This window comes from Acanthochromis polyacanthus, chromosome 7, assembly GCF_021347895.1.
Source record: "Acanthochromis polyacanthus isolate Apoly-LR-REF ecotype Palm Island chromosome 7, KAUST_Apoly_ChrSc, whole genome shotgun sequence".
NCBI classification, from domain to species: Eukaryota; Metazoa; Chordata; class Actinopteri; family Pomacentridae; genus Acanthochromis; species Acanthochromis polyacanthus.
Genome location: NC_067119.1, coordinates 16,802,288 through 16,827,206, shown reverse-complemented (window position 1 = coordinate 16,827,206; position 24,919 = coordinate 16,802,288). Strand labels below are relative to the sequence as shown.

The 24,919-nt window shown below is 39.2% G+C and overlaps 1 protein-coding gene across 1 annotated transcript in view; it reads left to right on the top strand.

Annotated features, from left to right (window-relative positions):
• Positions 1 to 24,919, top strand: part of grid2 (glutamate receptor, ionotropic, delta 2) — a 537,930-nt gene that overhangs the window by 421,999 nt on the left and 91,012 nt on the right. Inside the window, 2 exon segments of the mRNA XM_051950360.1 lie at positions 2,114 to 2,311; positions 6,211 to 6,523. Coding sequence (XP_051806320.1) covers positions 2,114 to 2,311; positions 6,211 to 6,523 — 511 coding nt within the window.

The window sequence follows — 24,919 nt, the reverse complement described above, 5'->3', positions numbered from 1 at the left end:
TTTCTTTGTTTGCACAGATTTGCTGCTGTTGTTGATTGGCTGTTGCATGGGAAACATGGAAGCTTGTGAGGATGAATATGTGTGTACATCTACATGTTTGCACATTACGAGAGTCCATTCATATGTGTGTGTTTCTTAACAACAGAGACTGTGTACTTGGAATACCAGCTGTAAAGCAATCAACTTCACAACAGGATAAAAAAAAATAGAGGAAATGGGATAAAAGATAATTTGAAGGTGTTTTCATAGGACAGTCTCCACTGTTTTTTGTCTATTTTTTTAAACTAGTTTTTGGAACTTAATGGTAAGTGAAATTAAAATAAAGGAGTCTCTGCTGTTCACTTTTTCCGGTTTTTCCAGTTTATAGCATTTCTCTGGTTTTATTGACAGCTGCTTGATTTATTACATTCTTCAAGATATTACATTTCTTTTCAGAGGGATATTATTTTAAAATTCTGATAATAATTTATAAAAATCCTATTTCAGTTTGTGCATCATATTAATGCACCAGGAGTGTGACAAAAACAAAAATCACTGATGATAAAACCTTGATATTTAAATCCCCTGCTGTGTTCACGATTATTGATATAAAAAATATCGTGAGCCTTAACCTTACAAGTGTATTTTGGTATCAGGACCTGGGCAAATAGCCAACTCTGCTTTTATTCCCCTATACAACAAGCTCAGATATGTTTTTTTTCCCCACTAGATATTAAAGGCACTCAGGGGGAATCACTCAGTATGTATGGGTGCGTGTGTTCATGGGTATTCCTACCTTGATTGATGTTTGCTTGCGGTGAGAAAGGGATTTGGCATGCATGTCCACTCACTGCCTAATAGCTTATTGACCTGCAGCAGCTAGCAAGGATTAGAAACCGCCGAGTTAATGCATAGCATAGCCCGTGTGCATATGTTTGTGTCTGCATGTGTGTGCTTAATGTGCAGTCAGTATCCAGTCGATAACCTGCAAGCCCTCATAAATCTGCAGGACATATTGGCCTACAACATTTCACTCATCAATAGGTATTTATTCAAGAAAAGAGAAGAAAAGAGTGGTGGTGGACAGCCGGAGATAAAAAAAAAAAAAAAAACTCCTCAGTGATAAGCCCACTCTAAGGTACAGTAAACAAAAGTAGAGTTTTTCTTTCGACTTTCAAAAATACCCTGTTTCTCTTGGCACTTTGTTCACTTAATTGCCTAAAATGTCAGCATTGTTGGATGCCGTTTAACCTCACCAGTAAGCTGCCCTTTACATACCACACTGATATCGATAAACAAGAGGAGCAGCCATCCTGATGGTATTTCAAAATGAACGAATCAAAAAACATGTCTGCTGAATTGCTTGGTGCAATTATTGATTTTCAACTTTTTACTTCACTTGGAAATGTTAAATAGTTTATTTTTCTTCTAAAATTATTAAATCTGGTTCCCCCTGCGAATAAAAAAAACTGTGGGGCGGAGGCTGAGTAGAGAACTTTGGGAGCCCAGCCAAAATACAACTGAGGCGTACGTCTTGATCTTCTTTTGACTGCAAATAGAGAGTCAAAATGAGTAAATGCCGAGTTAAGAACTTGGAGAGGTGGACATATACACTCATAAAGGTTGGATGCAACGTATTCTTGGACAAAAAATAGCACAGTGGTGCAGTTTTGTTTGGTACATTTGTCAATATCTGAAAAAAATGAAGACACATTTACTTCTGGTCACTGTTTTGTTTTATCTTTTGTTGTCTTTTTAATTATTATTATTTTCAATAGTAAATGCTCAATTAAGGTAGCAGGCAGAATTTAATGTCCACAGAGAAATGCAGGCATTCAAAGGTAGCAATTTGCCAGTGAAAGACAAACAACGTGATTACTCAACGTGAAGCAGGTCTTAAAGATATGGAGGCAACCCTGTCTTCATATGTAGTCTGTGTTGCATCTGCTTTTACTTCTTGGGGTTTTGTATGCACAATGTAGGCTCTCACAGACAGGGTTAGAGCCATCAGAATGAGTGTCTGTGGCGTTATAATGGCCCTTTGCGTAATGGCTGATTTAATGCTTGAATGACTGGTGTATTGATTGACTGCTGGACTGACTTGCTGACATGTTGATTGATTGTTGCCTTCTAGGAGGAGCCGTTTGTAATGGTGTCAGAAAATGTTCTGGGGAAACCAAAGAAGTATCAGGGCTTTTCCATCGACGTTCTGGATGCTCTGTCCAACTACTTGGGCTTTAAGTATGAGATCTACATTGCTCCGGACCACAAATATGGCAGCTTGCAGCCTGACGGTCAGTGGAATGGACTGATGGGTGAATTGGTCTTCAAGGTGAGAAGCTGATTTATTTTCACACATGAACACACACAAACATGCATGACGATGCATACAGTTGAATATTGGACAGCAATCACATTTAAAGTCCATATTCTGTCTTCATAAGTTGCAGAGACAGTATTTTATGGAATATTTGCTGCCTATTTATGCACCACACTACACCAATACAAAAAGTGGAGAAGCATCCATGCAAGCAGGCATATTCCAAAGGCTTCACTTATTAAGTAGGACTGTAGCCTCCCACAAGTTGAGTCACAGTTTTAAGCCCCATCATAGCATTCCCACTTGAAATCATGCCACTTCAAAAGCAAATATTTGAGTGAGTCTACCGGTTTGACGTCTTTAAACTTCTTTAATTTGGAGAGAGACTCAGGCACTCATTCACGATCTTTCGCAGCATGAAGTCTGAAGTGGAAGAAGAGAGGGGCTGACCTCAAAGATTGTGTGATATTGCACATTGGTGAAAACAGAGCGGCTTTTTAAATAATTTGACAAGCTTCAAGTAGATTCAAGTGTTTGATGCATAACTACTGGCAGACACTTAAAGTGCTTCAGTGGAAAGTGAAAAAAGAGTGGAGTTGTGGAGCTATAAATGTGGATTCCACATAGATGGAGGGGAGTCCAGGTTGATAAATTAGTGTTGTTGGAAACTAACTACTTTAACTTTGACAAAGATGTTGGTTGGATGTTGATACAGGTCAATGTATGTATCCCAAACTGTACCAAATTCGCTCTGAGCTGTGTAACAAACTTGGTGTAATAAACCAACTATTTGTGCCCCCAAGGTGATTGCCTTCAATTTGGATGTCCAAGATATTGGCCTTTTAATATTATTTAATATTTGGCATTCTAATATTCTAATGAGGGTTTCCAATTGTGACGTGGACAACCTTTCTAGTGCTGGCAAACAGTAAAATATTTCAGATTATTTTGTCAAAGTACTAAATATGCTTGATATTACCACCTGATAATATTTCACAGTTGAAACAAATTAAGGAGCAGAGAAATCGAAGAAAGATGACCATTCAGATGTACACAGAGTTGTCTTCAGATTGCCCATCTTTATTACAAGTCTGACGTTGGTTAGGATTTATTCTCCTTAAGACTCGGAAGAAAAAAATCCTTACAAATACATGGCGACAATACAAGAAGCTTTTTAAAAACCAAACAGCTCATGGTTTCAGGGTTTTTTGTCTGTTCCACTGGTGCCTTGATACAGTAAAAAGTTTAATGACTGCTGGCATGTGGGGGGCTGCCATCAAGAAGGCCATGAATTCCTCTTAGTTGCCTACAGTCATGCCATTCTTTTGTCCCTAAAATTATGTTTGCTAAAGTGGAATGCGGCAAGATCAATGCAGTATCACAATAATTTAACTTTTTTTTCCTGATTAATGATAGAACTGAGTAGGGCCCAGATAAAGTATTTCCACTATGTACATCATGTACAGTGAAGTAACTTGATTCATGAATACCACTGCAACTCTCCTGTAGTTGCAATTCACATATTTTTGGGCATACCATTTACTTACGATGCCACAAAAAGAGAAATTGAATTACGTCCTGAACCAAGTTACGATTTGTTGCCAACAAAACTGATGCAGTGTCATTAAGACCTCTTATAAAGCAATTTGATATTCAATTTAGTCATTTTAGCTGTGCAACACTGACCACAACTTTAACGACTGACCACAACATTTACCACATCACTTACTGTACCTCTTAAAGTCAATGTCTCTATGCTTTTCTGCTATAAGCAGCTGTTAAATATCGTTCACATCATCACACTATAAACCTTCAGTTGCAGAAGTATATTCTCATATACAACACTTCCCAGACCAAATCCTCAGACATCCCTGTGCAATAGATACTATTCTGCCCTTGGATGGCAATGTCTTGCTGGATATACATGTGTAAGCATGTTTATGTAAGTTCATGCTGATATCTTCATGTGTGCCATGCCCTTCAATGTCCTCCTGGAACTGTATTAAGCTGCTGCACATTTTCTTCATTCTCCATGGATCAAAGATGTTTTTTTTTGTTATGTTTGTTTGCTTTATTATCAGCAGTGTTTTTTCCAAAGTTTTCCATGCCTTCATTTCATTTTTTTCTTTTGGACGTGTGTCAGGCTTGAGCAGTTTTCAAGACTCCGCTCTCCTTCCCTTGACCTTGAATACTTGTGTTTGTATTCAGCATCTGTATCCCAGCTCACAAAATTATAGAGAAACGCTTTAAGCACAATGCATATTTATGTGTACACAGACAAGCACAAGCTGTAAATAAACTGAACATGCAAAATATTTTGTTTTCCCCATCAGTCAGCAACAAGGTTTATCTCTCCAAAAACCCAATTATACCAGATAATTATTACCCAGAGTGCTCTCAGTAACTTTCTGTGTTGACTGACCGCATGTGTTAGCTTAGAAATTCATCTCTTCTCTCTACATACACACACTTGCATGCATATCATGGTGTCTCGACCAAAAGGCATCCTGCAGGGTTTTTCATAATATTCTTCTTATGCAGTGTAAGTGACAATTTCTGCACATTTAAGCATTTTGTTTCTTCACTCAACTGTGAAATTAGCAGATTTTTTCTGCCTACAGTGGATTAAAAACGTGTTTGTCTTGCGTGCGTGCGTGCGTGCGTGCGTGCGTGCGTGCGTGCGTGCGTGTATGTGTGTGTGGATATGGATCCGATGTGTGTCTTTATAAGTGCATAATCCTTGTGTGTACCGTGCCTGTAGGCCTTAGCCTTCACCTACAAATTCACCTAACTTGTTACAGTCCATTGTTTCTAGCAACGAAGAAAATCTCATTATCGAACAAGCTCATAATATGGGCCCTCTCTTGCACTAGTATAGATTTCAAACACAAGCATGCGCTCACAGCAGCGTTCTAAATCCTTGTTATGGTACAAGCAGATGTCTACAGCTGCTAGCAAAGCACTGGGGACTGGAAACATTTTAATTAGCCATCATTGTTTCTGCATTAAAGCTAAGATCAGCCTATTTTTCCTGGCAGACACACTGACAGTTGTATTTTCTAACTTAGCCTTTACATGTAAATAATTAAAGCAGTCATTTGTTGTCTAAGAATTACAAGTGATAAGAAAAGGGTTTAAGTGCGTATGAAGGCATACTCACAAAGAAGCAGATCAATGAATTCATGAATAAATGATTCAGAGGTCAAACATCAAACATCATCCACCTTATCCACCTTGCGCACAGAGTGATGTTAAAAGGGAACCCATGCATACCTATGTCAGTCACGAGAAATAAAAGCCACAACATGAAGCTCATAATAAGAGTATTCGCAAATGAGCTTGCTTTTAGGTATTCGCTTCTTTCTTACCTTAGTTTTATCTTTAATTATCTTCAGTTTTTGTTTACTTGTAAGTCAGCTCAATAATAGGAAGGTAAGAAGGATAAACAGATCATTGTTCGTCTCTGTAAGTTAAAATGTTTAGTCAAACCCATGTTTGCTTCATTTCCATTGCTTAATTTACTAAAAGTGGTAAACACTGTAATTAATTTGTTCATATCTGAGAGAATTCATCATTACCTAAATTTAGTAGACTGAAACGGGGACTGTCATAGTTGCACAATCATGAAAAAAATCTAAATATCCAGTTAATTCAAGTACTGGTACCATTACCAGTAACCATCTTAACCTTAAATCAAAACAAACAACAAACATTTCAATTTACTGAGCAAAAGAACAGATATTCCTGTGTACTTGTCACATTTCTTTGTATTCAGTATTTACCTGCATTATTTCGCAGGTCTTAACTTATCATAAGGTACAACAGCCTACTTTTTCCAGGTGAGTTCCTCACCTACACATTTTCACAGTGTTGATACTAAAAACTTCTCCCTTCCTCTCTGCCTCTTGCAGCGAGCCGATGTGGGACTCTCGGCTTTGACCATCACGCCTGAGCGAGAGAGCGTTGTGGACTTCACCACCCGCTACATGGATTATTCTGTGGGCGTTCTGCTGCGCAAGGCCGAACGCACCGTGGACATGTTTGCCTGCCTGGCACCCTTCGACCTGTCACTGTGGGCGTGCATTGCAGGCACTGTGCTTCTCGTTGGCGTCCTGGTGTACTTGCTCAACTGGCTCAACCCACCCCGGCTACCCATGGGATCCGTGTCTTCGACAACACTGTATAATTCCATGTGGTTTGTCTATGGATCCTTTGTACAACAAGGTAAGAAAGAAATGGGATAGAGGAAGGGGAAAGGAGGAGGGGGAAAACAAACAGTACTGCCTGATGCATGAATGAATAGAATGTTGGATGGTTAGCTGCACTGCTGTGGTGGTAAATATTAGTGTTTTTTATATAAATGCGTTATGATCTAAAACTGTCCAAGGCCATACCTATAAAAATAAAAAATCATACCTAATTTAAATTTTGATGACATTCTCATCAAATTAGTCTCCTTGTGGTTACTTGTGACACTTTTCGCTTGCACATGTTTAATATTTTGCTCGTGGGGGGATATGGACTTTTACCACATCATGCTTTTTTTTGCAGGTTCCATTTCAAAGGTAAAAGATGAGGGATAATGGGAGGGGTAGGAAGCACAGAACAAAAAATGTGATTGCTAAACCAGTCGAATGTCTTCAATTTGATAATACCTGTCCTCTGGGTGTCATAAGTGTGAACTGACCTTTCATGTTTCAGCACAATAGTCGAATTAGAACAAAAGGGAGGAGACATTTTGTTCCACATGGATTGAGCGAAGGATAATGGCCTCAACCTGGTTATCTGCCCAAAGATTTTCTAGGATCCATCAGGCCATGCCCACATGTAGAGATCAGACAATTGACACCTGAAGAAGGATTTAAATGTCATCAGTGTAGGTACAGAGGCATGGCAAAGACAGGAAATTGAACTGGGAACAGGGGAAAGAAAGGACACATAAATGTGTATATCCATTATGTCTGTTTTTCAACTAATTCCCGTGTTTCATTAAGAATACATTTTTCTACAACATAAAAAGATACACAAGTATCTTCATATTCCTTGGCTCATGCTTGTGTTTTGTCTAAATATCTGCTCTTTTCAAATGAACATAATGTACTGTTGTTGTCATGCTCTGGGCCTTGCAATAGTTAATTTTTTAAGCTACATTAATTATGCAAATTTAAGGAGGAATGATTTTTTTTAACACCGCCTGTGAAACATTTTGGGCCCTGAATAAGCAACTGATGAGCATTTCACCGTTTGGTAAATAATCCTCCATCTTGTGCTGCAGATAATGGTGGTAATGATGATGATGATGATACACGCTAATTGCTGTTTGATATTCACGATCATTTCTCTTTTTAGCTGTAATTAACATTTTAGTCATGGCATCATTAGAAAGAAAAAAGAGGGAGCGAGAGAAAGGATCTAGCTCTTTAAGAGTGGCTTTGTCCTTTGTATGCATATACAAGGTGATACACACCAGTACGATTCACAAAAATGTGTGTAGTTACTGAGGAACAAGTAGGGGTCAGTGAGGAATAAATCAAAACTTATGTAGCAATTACTGAATCATTAATGACTTTCTTTTGAAGTGAATAAATCTGAATCATTCATTGTGTAGTACAAGCTACTTACTAAACATTTTTTACTAATTACTCAACCACAAACTCATCACACAACATGCAGGTATTTGGTTTTTAGAGGGATTTACAAGTAGTTCCTTAAAAACAAACTAGAGACAGCGCAAATAAAATAACTAATGATTAATTAATTAGTGATGGAAGAGTTGTTACCAGTTTGTGACACTCAGCAGCTGGTTCAGAGTTAATCAAGAACTCCGTTTAAATTATTAATGATTCTTTTGTTATCAGGTCCTTCATCGTTCTTTCCTCGCTTGCACTTTAGTGACTGTTTATATGCCTCTGTACCAACAACAACTATGGCTGGAGGCATTACGCTTTTCAGTCATTTGTCTGCTTGTACATACTGTCCATCCACCCTTTTCACAAAAACACAACATTCTTAAAATTTGGCACAAACAGGCCCTTGGACCCTTCGATGAACTGATTAAAGCATGTTTTTTGCCATAACTCAGGAACATAAGGGAGGATTGTGACCATATATCACGTTTAATCAGATACTGAATGAGTGGCAATAATCTTTGGTGTCCACCTTGAATCTGTGGTGATAATATAGATATTTTTTTGTTGCTAGCTTGAAGATATGAGAATTACATTTAGAATTTGTAGCTTCTTTGCAACAACATTTATATTTGCATGGCTACTGCCATGGCTGCAACTGTGTGTTCTGTCAGAATAAGCTTTACTGGCCAAGCATGTGAACACATTCAATGAATTAGACTGTTTTGTGTTTGTCTGCATAGTCTTCAATCCATGTATTGTAGGAGTCGTAACAGACATCAGCAGAAACTGCGACTTCACTGGTTAATGGAGGCGTACATACTGGTTGTGTGTTGTGCTGGTGTGTGTACTTCTGTGTTCATTGTGAGGTGCCATTTACTTCCTGGTCATGTGAAAAGGACTGTGCTTTAGCCACAGGTGATTCATTTCTGATATGCCTAGCCAGAAATATCTCTCACAAAATTAAGTGAGCATGAACAGTTTACTGCCGCAAGGCTAAGTGGGCTGACCTTCACTAGCTTTTAAAGTCACCTGGAATGCTTTCATCCTCGCAGTCATTTTGGAAAGCAGATATCCTTTTTCTCATATACCCAATAGCTAATTATGACATTCAAATATATCTTGACTGATATTAGGATTAATTTAAAATACTAGAATTGCAGGTACAAAAAAAGTTCCATACAGACAGTGCTGTCTTTGTGAACACACAAACATGCACTCACACACATGCATAAACACAGAATATTAATTTGGCAGTTCTCTCACAGTGCCTCTATAATGTCCCAGACCTTTGTGCTTCACCCTGAAGTATTACCCTTTGGGAAAATTGATTCAGAGGCAAAGGCATCCACAACAGGAGGAAGTTGGAGATGAGTGATGAGAGCAAATAGTCAAACATAATGCCAGAATTTTGCTTTTGGCTCTGTAGCTTCCACGGTGAGCGGAGGAGGAGAACATTAGAGGAGAAAAGGGAGGTGCAGAAGGACAGCATTGATTTCTTTCAACCCTTCTCTTTTTCTTTTCTTCAGTTTGACAATTTCATTTTTAATGTTACCATCCACTTCTCCTTCTCCTTCAATTTTCCTACCTTTCATCTTTTTCAGTCCCCTTTGTCCCTGATTTTGATCTTTTCTGCTTTCCTCCAGTCATCTCTCCTCCTTCTCTTTCTCTTCATGTGTCCCCTTTACAAATTCTATTCTTCCTTTTAGCTCATCAGAGCCACCAGGGCATCCGCCAAGTGACTGTTTGTTTACAACCTCACCCAGAGGTCTCTCAGTCTGGCATGTGTGTGCAGAAGATGGAGTGGGAAAAATGTCTGTACTCCATAAACTATGTCTAATTGGTCTCAATGAGAGTGAGAGAGGCAGAAAAAGGAGGAAGTAAAGAGACGCAATGGGAAGGACTGCATCGCACAGAATCTGCTGGTTAGTTCTTGACTTTAACTACTACATCAAAGGCCTAGCAGAAATCATGGGATTTGATTTTATTATTCACCAGTAATCCAGTATCTCATCAAAAACAAAAGAACACATCAAAGAGCAACTTTGACAGAAAAGAAATATTAATCATTTGCTCACTGACAGTTTAAATAAAGAATAAGAAATAAGACAAAAAAAAGTCACCAGTCCCACATGCACACTATCCTCACTTTAGTAATTGCATGTCAACACTAATATTGGCAGAGGGCTGTCATTGTTTGCATCCAATCTTTGAAAACAAGGCAGAAGAAGAGATTGAACATAAATTTATACAATGCTAACTTTACAAGCAGCCATCAGCTAGAGGATATAAAAAGTGGATATACAGCTCACTCAGTCAGAACAAGGTCACACAATGCATCAGCGAGCATGACGAAAAGTTCCTACATACTTTAAAGTGCAATAAAACATACCGAGGAAGAGAACTATAAGGCCAAGTAGTCTAGAGTACATGGTGTTGGTAAATAAGCCATGGAACATTCAATTTTGTGTTCATGATTATCTGCTTTTCCTACTGTACGATGAAAAACAACTGTGTCCCCGTAACTCAAAAACATGCAGTGGATTTGGCTGATACGAGAGATCATCTACGAATACACATCTGCACAGGCCTCGACTCTGGTTTTGATTGCATTCAATTTGTCTTCTTCTGTATGGGATTTGGACATTTTAGCAGTGAACAAAGACAGTGAAAATAGCTGGAATATGAGTGAAAAAATAGGTGATCACATAATAAAAGCAGCAGTCTGGATGAAGTACGTAAGTCGTCCACGCAGGGAAGATGTAGGAGAGAGGATATGATTTAAAGGATGTGAAATGTTCCTAAGGAGATTAATTTTCAGCTTCAGTTAGGTTGCTCTTTGGCCCTGGCTGAGGTGGGAAGGTCATTCCAATATTTTTCAGAGCCAGGAGGTTGGAGAGTCATGGCTGAGATGAATGATTACCAGGTCACAATATTAGGACAGCCAAGCAGACAACATTGAGAGTGCAGGGCACTGACTAGCTGCTACCCGGACCGACCATGGCTTGAAGGGATGGAGAAGTGCACTCATTTGCAGTCTTATACACCAGGTTTTGGATCTGAAATGAGCCACCACAGGCAGTCAGTAGAGGGAGAGCAGGAGGATGATAACATGCAAGAACCCAGGACGACTGAGAACAAGACAGCCTGTAGCAGTTAGGGTGAGATGTGGGGAGCATGGTCAGAAGAAAGTAGTACCACCTCAGACCAAAGTTTCACCAAGTTGAGCAGAGGTGCTAATAAGGAAATGCCTGCCTCCCTCATTGTTTTGGAAAACTGTAGACAAGCACACAAAAAAAATATGCTGCTCTGGTGTGATGAGCACATGCATATCGCGACATGAAAGCATTATTCATCACTGTGGATGATGATGCTGTTCTAATTGCAGCCTGCGAAATGGATTAAACATCATTTTCTATGAATACTGGAAATTAGAGTGACCATTTGTTACTGTGTTTGAGTGATCTGGATAATTCTATTAAATATTTCAAGTAAATGCAGTAATGATGCAATTCATTTGTGATCATTTTATTAACCTCAAATTGCTACAAGAAAAAAATATTATACTAAGAAGAAAGTAAGTGGAGTAAAACACAAGGAAGCTGAGAAATAACAGTAAAAGCAGTGGGAGATAATTTAGCAATGCAAAGAAAAACGTTTTGCTGTAGAGAGAGGTTTATAGGTCCAGTTTTACACTGAAAGCTCGGGGTGTTGGATGCCCTCGGGTGCTCAGGCACTGTGTTCCACACAGACGGTCTCCAGCTGCATTTTAAAACTGAAACTACCTCAATACTATTTTTTTTTTTTTTTTTTTTTGGGGGGGGGGGGGGGGGGGGTAATTGTTTTTACCTATTTATTTCTGGTGCACAGCTATACTCTCTAGAGAAGAAGAAAGCTAAAGTGTCCACACCTTTCGACCATGACCTTTGTTGTAATTTAAATAGAGAAACAACAAACAAAAGTCGACAGTCAAATGAGACGTCTCTGCAGACATGTAACTCGCGTAGGAGGGAGACAAGCTCTGTTATGCAAGTCAGAATAGTTGAGGGTGGACAAGTTACCTTGTTCCTCCATCCTAGTTCCTGTTTTGATACCTTCCTGTCTCCCCTTATCTGTCTCACCATTTCTCCTCTTCCTCTGTCCTGTCCTGACTCCCAAGTTTTGCCTGCAGCAAAACTGAGCTAAATTAAAACAGTCAAAAGCAAAACTCTGTTGTCACCTTGAATATTTGTCTTTCACAAATCTTTGCCAGTCGTTCTCTCTTTCTCGCTTTCTGTTGCTCTCCCATGATTAATGTCCAAACTAGTAGGGGAGGAGAAAAGACACTGTGCAGAAACAGATTGTGTTTTTGTGGGTGTATGCACATATGCGTGTGTGTGTGTTATCTTTGCATGCAGCCACGCTGTCAGCGTGAGAGCTGCTGTCTCTCAATTAGAAGCTATCTTTGCAGGAAATGCGTACACAGTCCCACACACACTGATTATTTGTTTTCACTGTGCGAAGAAAATTGTGCAAATACGCAAACACACACATGGAGTCAGGGCCATAGGCCATAATCAATGCTTTCATCTTTCCATCTGCTGCTCCGAACATCTCTCTCTTTCCTCTCTGCATCTTCCTTTTTCCCGCTGTCCCCTGCTGCGCATCTACAGCATCTGCACGAGTGACTGTGTCACTGTGTATGTGAGTGAGCAAGAAGAGTAGTGTCTTCTTTTCACAGCTTTGTTGCAGAGCCATATATAAGAAATGTTTCTCTGTTTCCATCCCCTCTTCTTTTGTATTTCATCCTTCCTTCCCTCAGTTCTCTCCTTTTCTCCAATTCTCTCTACTTACTGCTGGGTTTTCTCAGTATGAGTTGCATTCACATTCTCTTCTCCCCATTCCCTCTCTTGCTTCCTCTATGCGTCTCTCCCTCCATCATTATCTCTGTTTCTGCTGTGCCATACTGCTGGGAAGCCAACGTTATCATCATTTCCCTGCTCTCTTCTTCTTTTCTCCCTCTCTTCCTCTCTTTATGACTGCTTCTAATCCATTATCCCTCTCTAACGACTCTGTTGTGCTGCTGTGAAGTGGACCCAACTTTAGGACGTCCATCCCTCCTGACTTTACCCCTCTATCTCTCCATCTATCGTCCCTCTATTTTCTCTCTGTCCCCCTCACAGCCTCTTTCTGGCTACAGAGATGTGCCACTGTGAAAAGAGACCATCTCTCAGCAGTTCCATTAAATGCATGTCTCTCTCCTGCTCTCTCTTCCACTCGGTGCTCTTTTGTTCTGTTTCTGTCTCGGTTGCTTCCTTTCTTTCCCTTCTTTTTTCTCTCCACTTCTCAGCGATCTCACTTGGCCCCCTCCGGCCACTACTTTCTTACTGCTCACGTATGAGGGGGTCCAACTGGGTTAGCCTCATTTTAAGAGCAAGTTTGAATGGGATGTGTCCCTTCTGTCCTCCAAACATCCATCTGGCCAGCCTTCTTTCGCTTTCTAAAAGTAATTTACGTACATTTACTCCAGTACTGTACTTCAGTGGGGTGATACTAGTCTCTGGAAGAAACAATTTACCCTAACATGAGCAATTTTTTATGGATTCCCAGAAATTAAATACAGTTAGACAAAAATACTGCTATATTTTTACTACACTTTCGGCAAAAATAGGCTGTACACGAGACGCATAACTTTTTAAGCCGTTATTATTTGTTAGTAAAGACTCTGTCTAACAGATGCAGACTAGCATTACCATTTTTTTTGGGTCAGAAGTGGTTATATGAGAGTGAGCAAGAACAGTGACTATGCAGGCCAGAAAGCTGCTGAGATGAGGTCAGACTACACGATTTTAACACTGAGTTTGCTGCCCCAGAAAAGTTTTTGAAGTCTCAGACAAAACCCCTGATCATTTCCAAATCCTTGCTCCTGCTCCTCATAGATGCTACTTAAGTTTGAGCTGCTAGAGATGCGTCTTCACCTGCTGTGGGATCGTTCTAGATTCCTGAGTACTTTCTGACGTGCTTAAAATTCTTGTCACAAAATATGAGGTGCTTTGCAGTTGGAGCACCTCTGGAACAGCCCGTAAGAGCAGCAGTGACTGACAGAAAATGAAAGCGAATTAGGAGTTGGACACGGAAGGTAGCAGGATACAAACATCATCATGGCTTTAATTTGATACGATTCTCTTTTCCTTGCTATATCAAGAATTTTCACTTCTTGCATGCAGCTGCATGCATAACTATTGATTTCAGCTGTCTGGCAGGAAACAAGATAAACAAACAGTCTTGTAAATACTGTCGTGCACATTGTATGTGTTTAGATTTCAGGATTTCTGAAGTCTTTTGTGAGCTTAATATTAGTGAATCAACACTATTAAGCTTTGGGGAACTGCAGTAGGGTGGTAATTCTCTGCATTTGTCATGATGTACAACTCTTTTGTGGGAGTTTATCATCTTAATTGACTGCTTCTCTGTGTTAACATCTATTGTATGGCTGTCCAATAAGAGTACTACCTGCTCAGTTGCTGTTCCTGAAGGGTTTGTCTTTTTTTTTCACATTATAAGGCTTTCTGGTACTTCGGTAGCAAATATGACATTTTATACATTTTAAGTCTCCAACAAAATGTTGTTGTAGTCTCTGTATGAAGAGACTTGTAAACTACTTAAAATGGCTAAAGCACCTCCTTTGTTTTGATTGTTGTCTCCAATTTTAATTTCTGCAACCACCAGCAAAAATATCCGTTTCATATTGCTCAGCAGGTTTGTGTTTTATATACATATGTTCGGGGGTAATGAATTGCATGTGTTGACTTTCACCTGCTGTTTGAGCTGTCTCTCACTTCCTCTACCTTAAATTTTTCATCATACTGATTAAGCTGCATCAACAAGATGTTGTTCTGCTGAAGTATTGTCACATTCCGCAGGAGCCAGGGACAGATAGACAGGGATCTGCACCAGATTGAACAAATCTTTAAGCTAAAACGCATGGCACTCATCCATGCCCACGTTTTACTGTCTAGATTGTTGTTTGGTTGACTGAAGACGTACCTCACACAAAATCTGCATCTGTCAGTGTGACTTCCAAGCAAACGGCAAGCGGCTGGTTTTGTTCTAACGAGATTCTCTTTCAAGGGAGTGAGAGATGCTGTTGTTACCAGGGACAGTAATGAGAAGGTTGACTTAATTGTAATACAAGCATATTTATTTTGGGTGCTCAGTTGTTAACGGCCTCAGATAAACAGAGCGAATGAATCCCGTTTATTTCCCAGTGAATGTGTTGTAAAGGTCAGGCTTTGAGTAGAATGCAGCTGGAATAAACAACAGATTTAATTGCTTGTTGATAGATGTTTTGTTCACTGTAACTTTTTGTCAGAATTTTAATTATTGTCGCATTGTGTTGGGTATCTGATGGGTGAATGTAGGAACTTGTGTCTGAAAATAAAAGCCAAAAAGCTCACAATATGTTGAGAAAATCTCAATGTAATGAATGAACCTCTTACTAACTGCACTTACCAACTCGGGGCCAAATGATTTTAAAACTGCTTTTCAAAAAGCATTGAAGAGGAAAATAAGATAGATAAGTAAGATTTATGTGTTCATTTATGTTAACAATGCAACTGCGTCTCTCTCTCCCCTCAACAAAGCTCCAAGACCCCTCAGCCAAATGGAAGAAAACAAAAAAGAGCACAAGATAGGTTGGTCAAAAGAGATAAAACAGTGGGAGAGCTGAGTGCACCACACCTTGTTAGACACCTTGTTAGTGCTCACCCAGACATTATAGTGTCTGCCGAGGCAAGAGTATATCACAAAAGAGAAGGCTGAGCAGAAAGACAGAAAAGCTTAGGTTTTCATAGTGGCCAATCCAACATGACAGCAGTATACTGGAAATAAATAAACCACAAGGACATGGGAGGAAAGGAGGTGGGAATACAGAACCAGGAACAATATAAAGGGTAAGGACAAAGTAAAAGGTGAGAGTTGAGAATGAAAGGTGAAAGCATAGCAACTTTTGTAAGTTTATAATTTGCAAAGTATTTTTTTCAATAGAAAGTAAAAGAGCAACAGAGAAAGCACTTGTTCAAACTATTCTCTGAGGTCTTGACTACATTTTCTTTCCCCACATTACCTTTGTGTGTCTCCAGAGACGAGGACCTTTTCACTGACCAATCAAATGTGGCAAAATGCAATTGTGCACTCATACTAACAAGAAAGAAACAGGCCTGCTTTTAGCCAGTTGGAAGATTTAGTTCTTTCCGTGCCTCTTAAGTAAGTTTATTTAATCTATATCATTTTGATTTCTTAAAATTGTGATCAGAATGTACACTAGCAGTCTAACTTGACTGGTAGTGTATATGATTTCTAGTCAAGCTACTCAGTTCAACAATGGCAGTCAAAGAGAAGAAGGTCTGTGAAAAGGAGAGAACTTCTGACACCAGTAACAGCTCAACTTATGGACATGTAGTGTCACAAAGCACAGTAAAAAAAAACTTAATATCAGCCAGCGAGTGGAAAACTGAAGTGTTTTTCTAGCCAGTGCAAAAGCGGAGGATAAATAACAACTGATGCACTGTGTGTGTTTTTGTGTGTGAACATACAGGTATTAATGCAATTGCAGTTTTTAGATTGGTCATAATTATGGTTTCATTGGGAAAAATACAAAGATCAGTCACAACATTAAGACCACTTGCCTAATATTGTGTTGGTCCTCCTCATGCTGCCAGAATAGAATGTCCTTTATTAGAATAAAATATCATTTATGAGGGAAAATTTGCAACTGGGGCTCATTGTAATGCTGCAGAGACGCCACTGCTGTCAGTGAGTAACATTACCATTGGGCGTGTGTTTGCTCTGTAGCAATGTAAAGGTGGATTGTACGTGTCAACGTAATATCTACTTAACTGACGTGACCAGTGGCTTCCCAGCAGAACATTATATTGTAACAAGATGATCAATGTTATTCACTTGACCCGTCTGTGTTTTTAATGTTGTGGCTGGTCCATGTATGGCCTGCTGCTCTACACTTTGCGATCCACTCCAAAATAGGTACAAAGTACACAAGCAAAGACACACGTGCAGTTCAAAAAACGTTTGTAAGAGCCCTATATGTCCTTTTAGTGTAAGGTACAGACAAAAGTGGGACCTGCTTATGGAGATTCCCTGCATAAAAACTCCACAGAGCAGTTTTGCTGAATCCTAAAATTAAGATCCTAACTTGATATCCCATTACAAAAATGGGGACCAGATGGCATGCACTTATTTAGGAATATTTCAAGTTCAAGTAAAAGTAAAAAGTGAAAACACAAAAATGTGTGAGACTAGCAGACAAACAAAGCAGATACAGACACTCTGGTGTATGCACAATGCATAACTTCATGCTTAATTAAAGGGGGAAATTAAAAAGTTTCAGATCTGTGTAAACTACCAGAGTTAGTGTGGACATGCTGTCCTTGGGAAAAGGGGGAGAAAGAACAAGACAGGATGTTGGTGAGGACTGACAAGAAGAGGAGGGGTATGTGGGTTGCGAGGTGTGAAATATTGAGAATGACATTCTTAAAATTGAATATGAGTGACTCAGACACAATCACTATCAGATGAAAGGTCTTAGACGTGCACACACACTAGCAGACTTGCGTATGTGTGCGTAACACACACACCTTGTCCAAGCCAAAAGAAAATTGCTGAGAGAGCCGTCTGTCAGAAGTTGTACTCACACAGCCGTGGTCTTATTGGTTTGATAGAACTAGACACAGGCTGCATGCAGTCACCTATAATGAGACCACAGTACTGTACCGTTAGCTGAATGTGATTTGCATGTGTCTGTGGATGTCATGTGTGTGTAACTGCCATTTTCAGTGCTGGAAACGCTACTTAGAAAGTGTAGTAAGCTAAGCTAGCAGTTACCCTACATTCTATGAAGCTCTGAAGAAACATTGAAGTTACCCCATGTAACAATCTAAGCTACACCAACATGGCAAAGGGGGTTTATTAGATCAAAAGCTATTTTTCATTTAGTTATATTTACTTAAATTGTATTGATTTTCAGCCTACATAAAAACATAGCTAGCACATAGGTCGTTTTTCACATGCTTCTAGTTGGTGGTTGCAGACTGCACCACTGGTACCTCATGCCACAGTTACATGAAATGGCTTTTCTCAGGTACGTATTTGTGGCAACAACAAAAATGGCATCGCATATTGATTCCTAATAATATTTCAGACTGGACTGAAAGCTTTGCTGTGCTTGTTGCCACAGCACTGCTCTGGAAAATGTAGCCTGTGTGGACACTGCCACACTCCATGAAAAGTTGGCAATTTCAAAGTGAAAAAATTTGTGTTCTGTGAGTCTAATTCAGCATCAGCAGATGGACTCACACACAGACAGTTCAGAATGAGCTGACAGGAGACAGTGAGTGAAAGGAAAACTGTACAAAAAGGTTTTATACAGTCAAGGACATCAAGATACAAGTTACTTTGTCCTTAGCTGATGGCTTGAGGACAACTGCCGAGGCCTCTAGACAGGCTCTTTGTTGTCATATTTTTGTCCTTGCCTTGAGGCAAAGCAAAGCTGACAGGGATACGCTGAAGTGTCAAAGCAGTAAACTGAGGCTTATGTACAAATCTAGCCTATGGCAGAATCACAAGGTTAATTATAGTACATATATGTCATATGAACACCACATGAGCACTGTTATGTCATGCAAAGAGCTCTACATCCTGTAATGCTTGATGAGAAATTTCCATCGCATTCTCCCACTTTGTGAGTGCTTAAAGCTCACACCATAAGGAAGAAAGACATTTCTTAATATGAAAATCAAACAAATCGGATAGATCACGTGAAAATATTATAAATATACAAGACTAGTCCTAGTGATCATTAGTCAAATCAAATACACAAATCGGCTAACTACAATTTCACATGATTCCAGTAAATATTGAGTATATGAGTGAATGCCAAGAGAAAAATGAGTAAGATTACCTGAAAGCTCTCAAATGTCTACCATCATTAAGTAGTTTAGAGTCCAGTCTGAAAAGTCAAAGAGCAAAGGTGACAATGATACATTTAAAGTGTCATAACAGTTAAATTAGAGTAATGTACAATTCAAGCCTGTAGTAGGAGCACAAGGTTAGTTATGGTTAGAGTGCCTATATAATGAGAGTGGCGACATGACGGGTCCAAAAAATTTTGGTCACGTGATCTATAGGAGCCATTTTGTTTCCAATTCATGAACGCCGGTTATGCCTTTTAACGTTGTTTACAACGCAGAGAGAAATTCTAGGTCTTTTTTGGCTTCATAAATACCTGAAAAATGACGGGCTGTTGTGCCTTTGGGTGAACAAATCGATCGGAGAAGGGATTACACATGTTTATATTTCCAAGGAGTAGTGAAAGAATGAAACTGTGGGAAAATACAGTCCAGAGAGTGGGATGGAAACCGACTTCATCATGATTTTTGTGCCAGGTTAGTCCCATGTATGTACTTTCATGTTATGATGTATGGGTGAATGACAGATAGAAAAGTTTGATGTGATTTTAGGCAGTTGTGGTTATTTTGACTTTGACCATTTTCATTTTCATGCATGGAGATACATGAAATATGGGCCGCTGAAGTTTAACGGGGTAACCCGATAAACTTCAGCGGCCCATCTGAGCTTCGACAACAGCCTCCCTGTTCATTCACATGATTTCTAATTCAACAAACAGCTGACAGTTTTCTGTTTCCTATTTTCTATTTTCTGTCCAACCTGCAGTCACTTATCAGCCTCGTATGACCCGAACATGCTCCGTGTTGTTCACATATTTCTGGGCTGTTAGCCGCTGTTAGCATGAGGATGCTGTTAGCCATATGCTTACGGCTGCAGCAGCGTACAGGCGGACGGGAAAACGTATTTCATTAAATTGACCGAAGCTGCAAACTCGATGATAGAAACATTATACACCCATGGAAAGCTTAGATTCTCTTGATTCCGCAGGTATAAACCACTTTCAGATGTGATTACCACAGCGGGTAATATAAACACATTTGTCCAACAAACAGCAAATAACGTAAACAGCACAACTCACCTTTGAAGGCTCAAAACCAGTCACAGATGAAAATATTCCACTAAAAACGGCCATAATCCAACCTTGGACATCCAGACAAAAAAAGCCAGTAAATTATTTTGTCCACCGAACACTCGTGCTCAGAGGGAACGAAGACAGTTGTGGTTAAATGCACTGAGGCGAAAAGACTGGACAGAGACGATCAGCTTCAGTCAATTCCAGCCATTTTCAGTACAAAAAAATCGCTAATATTCTATTTGTAAATAAATAAATATGACGAGAAATGCAGGGAATATTGGACGCGCATCGCGAGGTGCATTTCCTTGAAAACGACCGATTCGTGGATTATATACCGACTTAGATATGTTTTGGACAAAATAGTTTACTGGCTTGTGTCGTCTGGATGTCCAAGGTTGGATTATGGCTGTTTTTTGTGGAATATTTTCATCTGTGTGTAATAATGAACCCGGAAATGTGAGTTGCGCTGTGTACGTTGAAGCCGTGTATAGAGAAAGGATGGATGGATATTCGTTGTTTGTCGGACAAATGTGTTTATATTACCCGCTGTGGTAATCACATCTGAAAGTGGTTTATACCGGCGGATTCATGAGAATCTAAGCTTTCCATCGACATATAGTGTTTATATAATCGCATTTGCAGCCTTCGGACATTCTTTAAATTCCTATGCAAATTAGTAAGTGTACCGCTGGCGGTACACTGCAGTTTAATGGGTTAAAAATGCTCGAGTTTGCAGCGCAAACTCCCAGCGCAAACTATATACTACCAGTCCTGCTTGACTTCTCGCTCCGCTTTTGCCTCCAGCATAAGCCCCGCCCACAAAAAACGTCTATAGGAACACCACATGAGTGTTATTATATAATGTAAAGACCTCTAAATCCTGTAATGCTTGATTAAAAATTTCGCTACTAAATAGCTATTGGATTTAGAAAACAAGGTCGTTACTAAGACTACTGGGAAATGTAGTACCCTAATATCACTGCTAGTATTAGCTGTTTTGTTTAATATCTGCTGAAAAATGTAACATTAATGTGTTGCATTTGGTTTCTGCCTATTGTTTGCTTGTCTCCTGTTTTCTGTGCTCACATATACCTCACTTTATTATAGCCCAATTCCCAGTGAAGCAGCTCTAATTGACATATTTTTCTGCTGCTTTTGTCAAAAAAAAACTTTAACGTTACCCATTAAGACTACATAACCATCAGGCACGTCTTTGGTGGAAAAGCAAGATTTCATGCTTGTGGACAGTAGTGACTAATAATAGTGACTAGTAATGACTCTCTTCTATGGGAATAGGCATAAACTTGTCCAGAAAGTCACTCGATTTGACACTTGGTGCTTATTTGCCAAAAAACAAACAACGTTTCTAAAGGGGTCTGAACACTTCCTAAAAGCTAGAGTTTTCAAATACCCACAACACCTGGAATAATTTCTGTCTGTTTTATTTAATTCTGTGTAGACAGACTTTGAGGGTAAATGAAATATATCCACAATGAAAAAGTATATGTGCCTCACAGAATGGGCAAATAAAAAATGACTTATGTTTCCTACTCTTGCATGAAGACTATTATAGTGGCATATTAAAGAATAGCTTTACGCATTGTAGTTTTTTCTTAAACTTCAGAAAAAATGGATTGCTCGTACACTGGTGTGCGAAATTTTCTCCACAAAAAGTCCTTACTTTTGCCTTTTAGAAGTAAGCATACACAAAACGTCCATGTACGCAAATACACAAGCGTGCAGCCACACAGCCTTGACTTCCCGCTGGCTGTTGTAAGCCTTGTATTATACACAGATTGTATTGATCCATGTATAGGAGGCGAGCAGGGAAACATAGCCTGTAAATAAGCTCAAAGAACTTTCTGCTGACTCTGCCATTTTTCTGTTCCTTTCAACCCTGAAAAGGAGGAAAAAAGTGCTGATGAAGCTTGAGGAAAGGAGGAGAGAAGAGGGGAAATTAGTGTTTCTTTAATAAGTCCAATGTCAAGCAATTTCTGCATATGGTACAGACACTCGCTTGCACGCACATACATTCAGAGTAGGACTCCCACCCCAGCTTTTCTGGGAGGGCATCATCAACTTACCACATGAAAGCACACACACATACAGGTGCACACACACACACAGGTCCAGACACACACACACACACACACAGGTCCAGACACACACACACAGGTCCAGACACACACACAGACACAGAAAGAGGCTGAGGTTTATCACCGGTCTCCACACTTTGCCCGTTGAAGCCTTGAATTTCACCGGCTGCTTTTCCTACATTCATTTCAGGGAATAAGAAACAGCTCTCCAAACCCAAAAAGCAGCCAGTTTTAATGAATGTTTACAAGTGATGATGCAGCAAGTTGGTGCCTCTGCAGGGCAGGCACACAAACTAAATGTGGGTGTGCTTAGAGTGAGTTTTCCAAAGTATACATTTAGCCGATGTGACCTAAAATTAATTTAAATTGCGGCTTAATCTTTGTACACAAGGCATTTTCTGAATCCTTTAGTTTTCTGTATTTACGACACACCAAAATCGCAACATACAAGTTAAAGTGGTTCAAATGGAACATTGTGGCTGTTTAGTCAAGACACAGTTATTGCACATATGATTAGCAGGGAAAGGAAGTGTTTTGGTAGTTGTTTTAGCACAGTTGTATAAATATGCACGCTCACACTACTTTTTTCTTATTTCCATGTGCCTAGAAGTTTGTGTGCAGTACAATACAGTCGACCAAAACTGAAGATGGCATCATGTCAGCACTGTGGTTAATGTTGGCTTTACTGTGGCATAAGTTGCACAATTGTTTTACAAGGTTGTTACATTATAATAAATTACATTTGAAGACCATGAAACCCAAAGCTGTGCAGCTTTAATCCCACCCAAAATATTTAACTGGGAAGCCAAACTTGAATTGATTTAGCAAACTTTATTGTCTTTCTTTCCTGTTTTTCTGTTGTTTCTGAATGACCTGCTGTCAGTTATCTTACACCCCCAAATACCAGAAAGGTCATGAGAAAAGATGAAGTGTACAGGTCCGATATATTCTGGACACCAGCTTGTGGGTGTGATTCTTTTCCAAAAAATAACATCATTATAAGCAAGATTTTCTAAGCTAACAAGAGAAGCTGGGAGAGATGGAGATGTATAGCAGGAAAAATGAAGTTGCTTATTTCAATTAATTTCACTTTCTATAAAATCTATTAAAACTCCAAACTTATCACTTTCTGCTCTTATTTTTTGTCTCAATGTCAAACATGCTATCTCCAATAGGGATTACAGTGCAGTATCTTGTGTTATCTGTTTCCACTAAAAACGCACATCGACACATATGTAAAGTATAGGCATAAGCACAAAGAGTCCTGCACTCTTTTGCACTCGCTGTGTCCGTTTTGCACATATGCAGACATAACTGACATTTGCATGGTGAGCACGCTCTGAAGCACAGCCAAGTGAGGGAATAATTTGCATTTCAATCTTTTAATTTGCTCCCTTTTTGTGAAATTGAGCTGACTTCCATAAGCTAACTGCAGTTAAGTACAGAACCCCATTTCAGCATCCCCCCTAAGGGTGATTCTGTACAATTTGAATATCTTATTTTTTTCTTTTCCCAGCTGAACTCATACTGAAACTCATTTTTCTATTACACACATTGAACTCTTGAGTTTTCAACTCAAGTCATGTTCTGAACATGTTGACTCTGCAAAGATTGAGTTAAAGACATATTAAACTTAACATTCAGAATTGAAGGAAATTCCGAGAGAGCTTACTCTCTGGGCTCTTAAGGGTGATGTGACAGGGAGCTGAACCTCCAACAGAGAAGACGCAGAAATGACTGCACTTTGCTCACCTTCCCATTGCATCTTAAATGTGCCAGAAACTGTTTCAAAAATGTGGTCCATGTCGGAAGATGCAAGAAAACCTTGCAATGTTTGGTTTTTAAATCCACAACAATGAAAGCTTTCCATCAAATGCAATTAGCAAAAGAATTGCATTGATATAAACTAGCATATCATTCAGCTGTTTTTTCCCCCAAATTCTGAAAAAGCAACAGCGTTGTTGAATTCTCAGACTTTGTAGTTTCGTTTTTTTTTTAGTACTTTGCAAATGCTTAATTCTTTGAGGTAAAACGTGTTGCATCAAAATATTGACTTTTTTTGTATGAATGTCTGAATCCAGAGAAGATTGATCACATCTCACATTTGTACATTTTCATTCATTCAACAAAAATTACATTTTAAGATGAAATACAGAGATTTATTTTTCTCAGTAGAATACTTTTCTGTAAGGGAGTAAAAGGAGGTACAGGTGATCTACAGAATGAACAAATCTCTTCTAAATGAATGTGGCATATTGACATGCATACCACTCGCTGAAATGCTGTAATATAGTAAATAATATGGCACATACATGCATAGGCCTGTGCGTGCCTTATTTTATCCGTTAATAGAGGACCTGTGATTTGGTCTCAAATTGGTTCTTTCTTCTTTTTAATCTCCTCTTGTTTTCAACTCCTTTTAATATCTAAAGAAGCTTAAAACAAACGAAAGTAATTATTAAAATTATAGGTTTGTCGTGGACACATGCTTTATTATCTTGCCACTACTGTGTGCATCATCTTTTCTTTATCCTTCACGTACATAATGTGTGTGTGTGTGTGTGTGTGTGTGTGTGTGTGTGTGTGTGTGTGTGTGTGTGTGTGTGTGTGTGTGTGTGTACAGGCCTCATGTATGCAGATACAAGTGTGCTTGTATTCTGAGGGTTCAGTGCGTTCAATTGTGTTTTGCTGCTGTGTGTTACAATATGTGGGTCTGTATGTAGCGAACACATCAGCACTGATGGGGTCCTGAGCAATTTGTCAACATCAGATGCAAAACATTGCCAAAATGAAATATTAATATAGCATTCTTGAATATTGATAATGTTATTGAAGCAATTACCATAATACCAATGCTCCA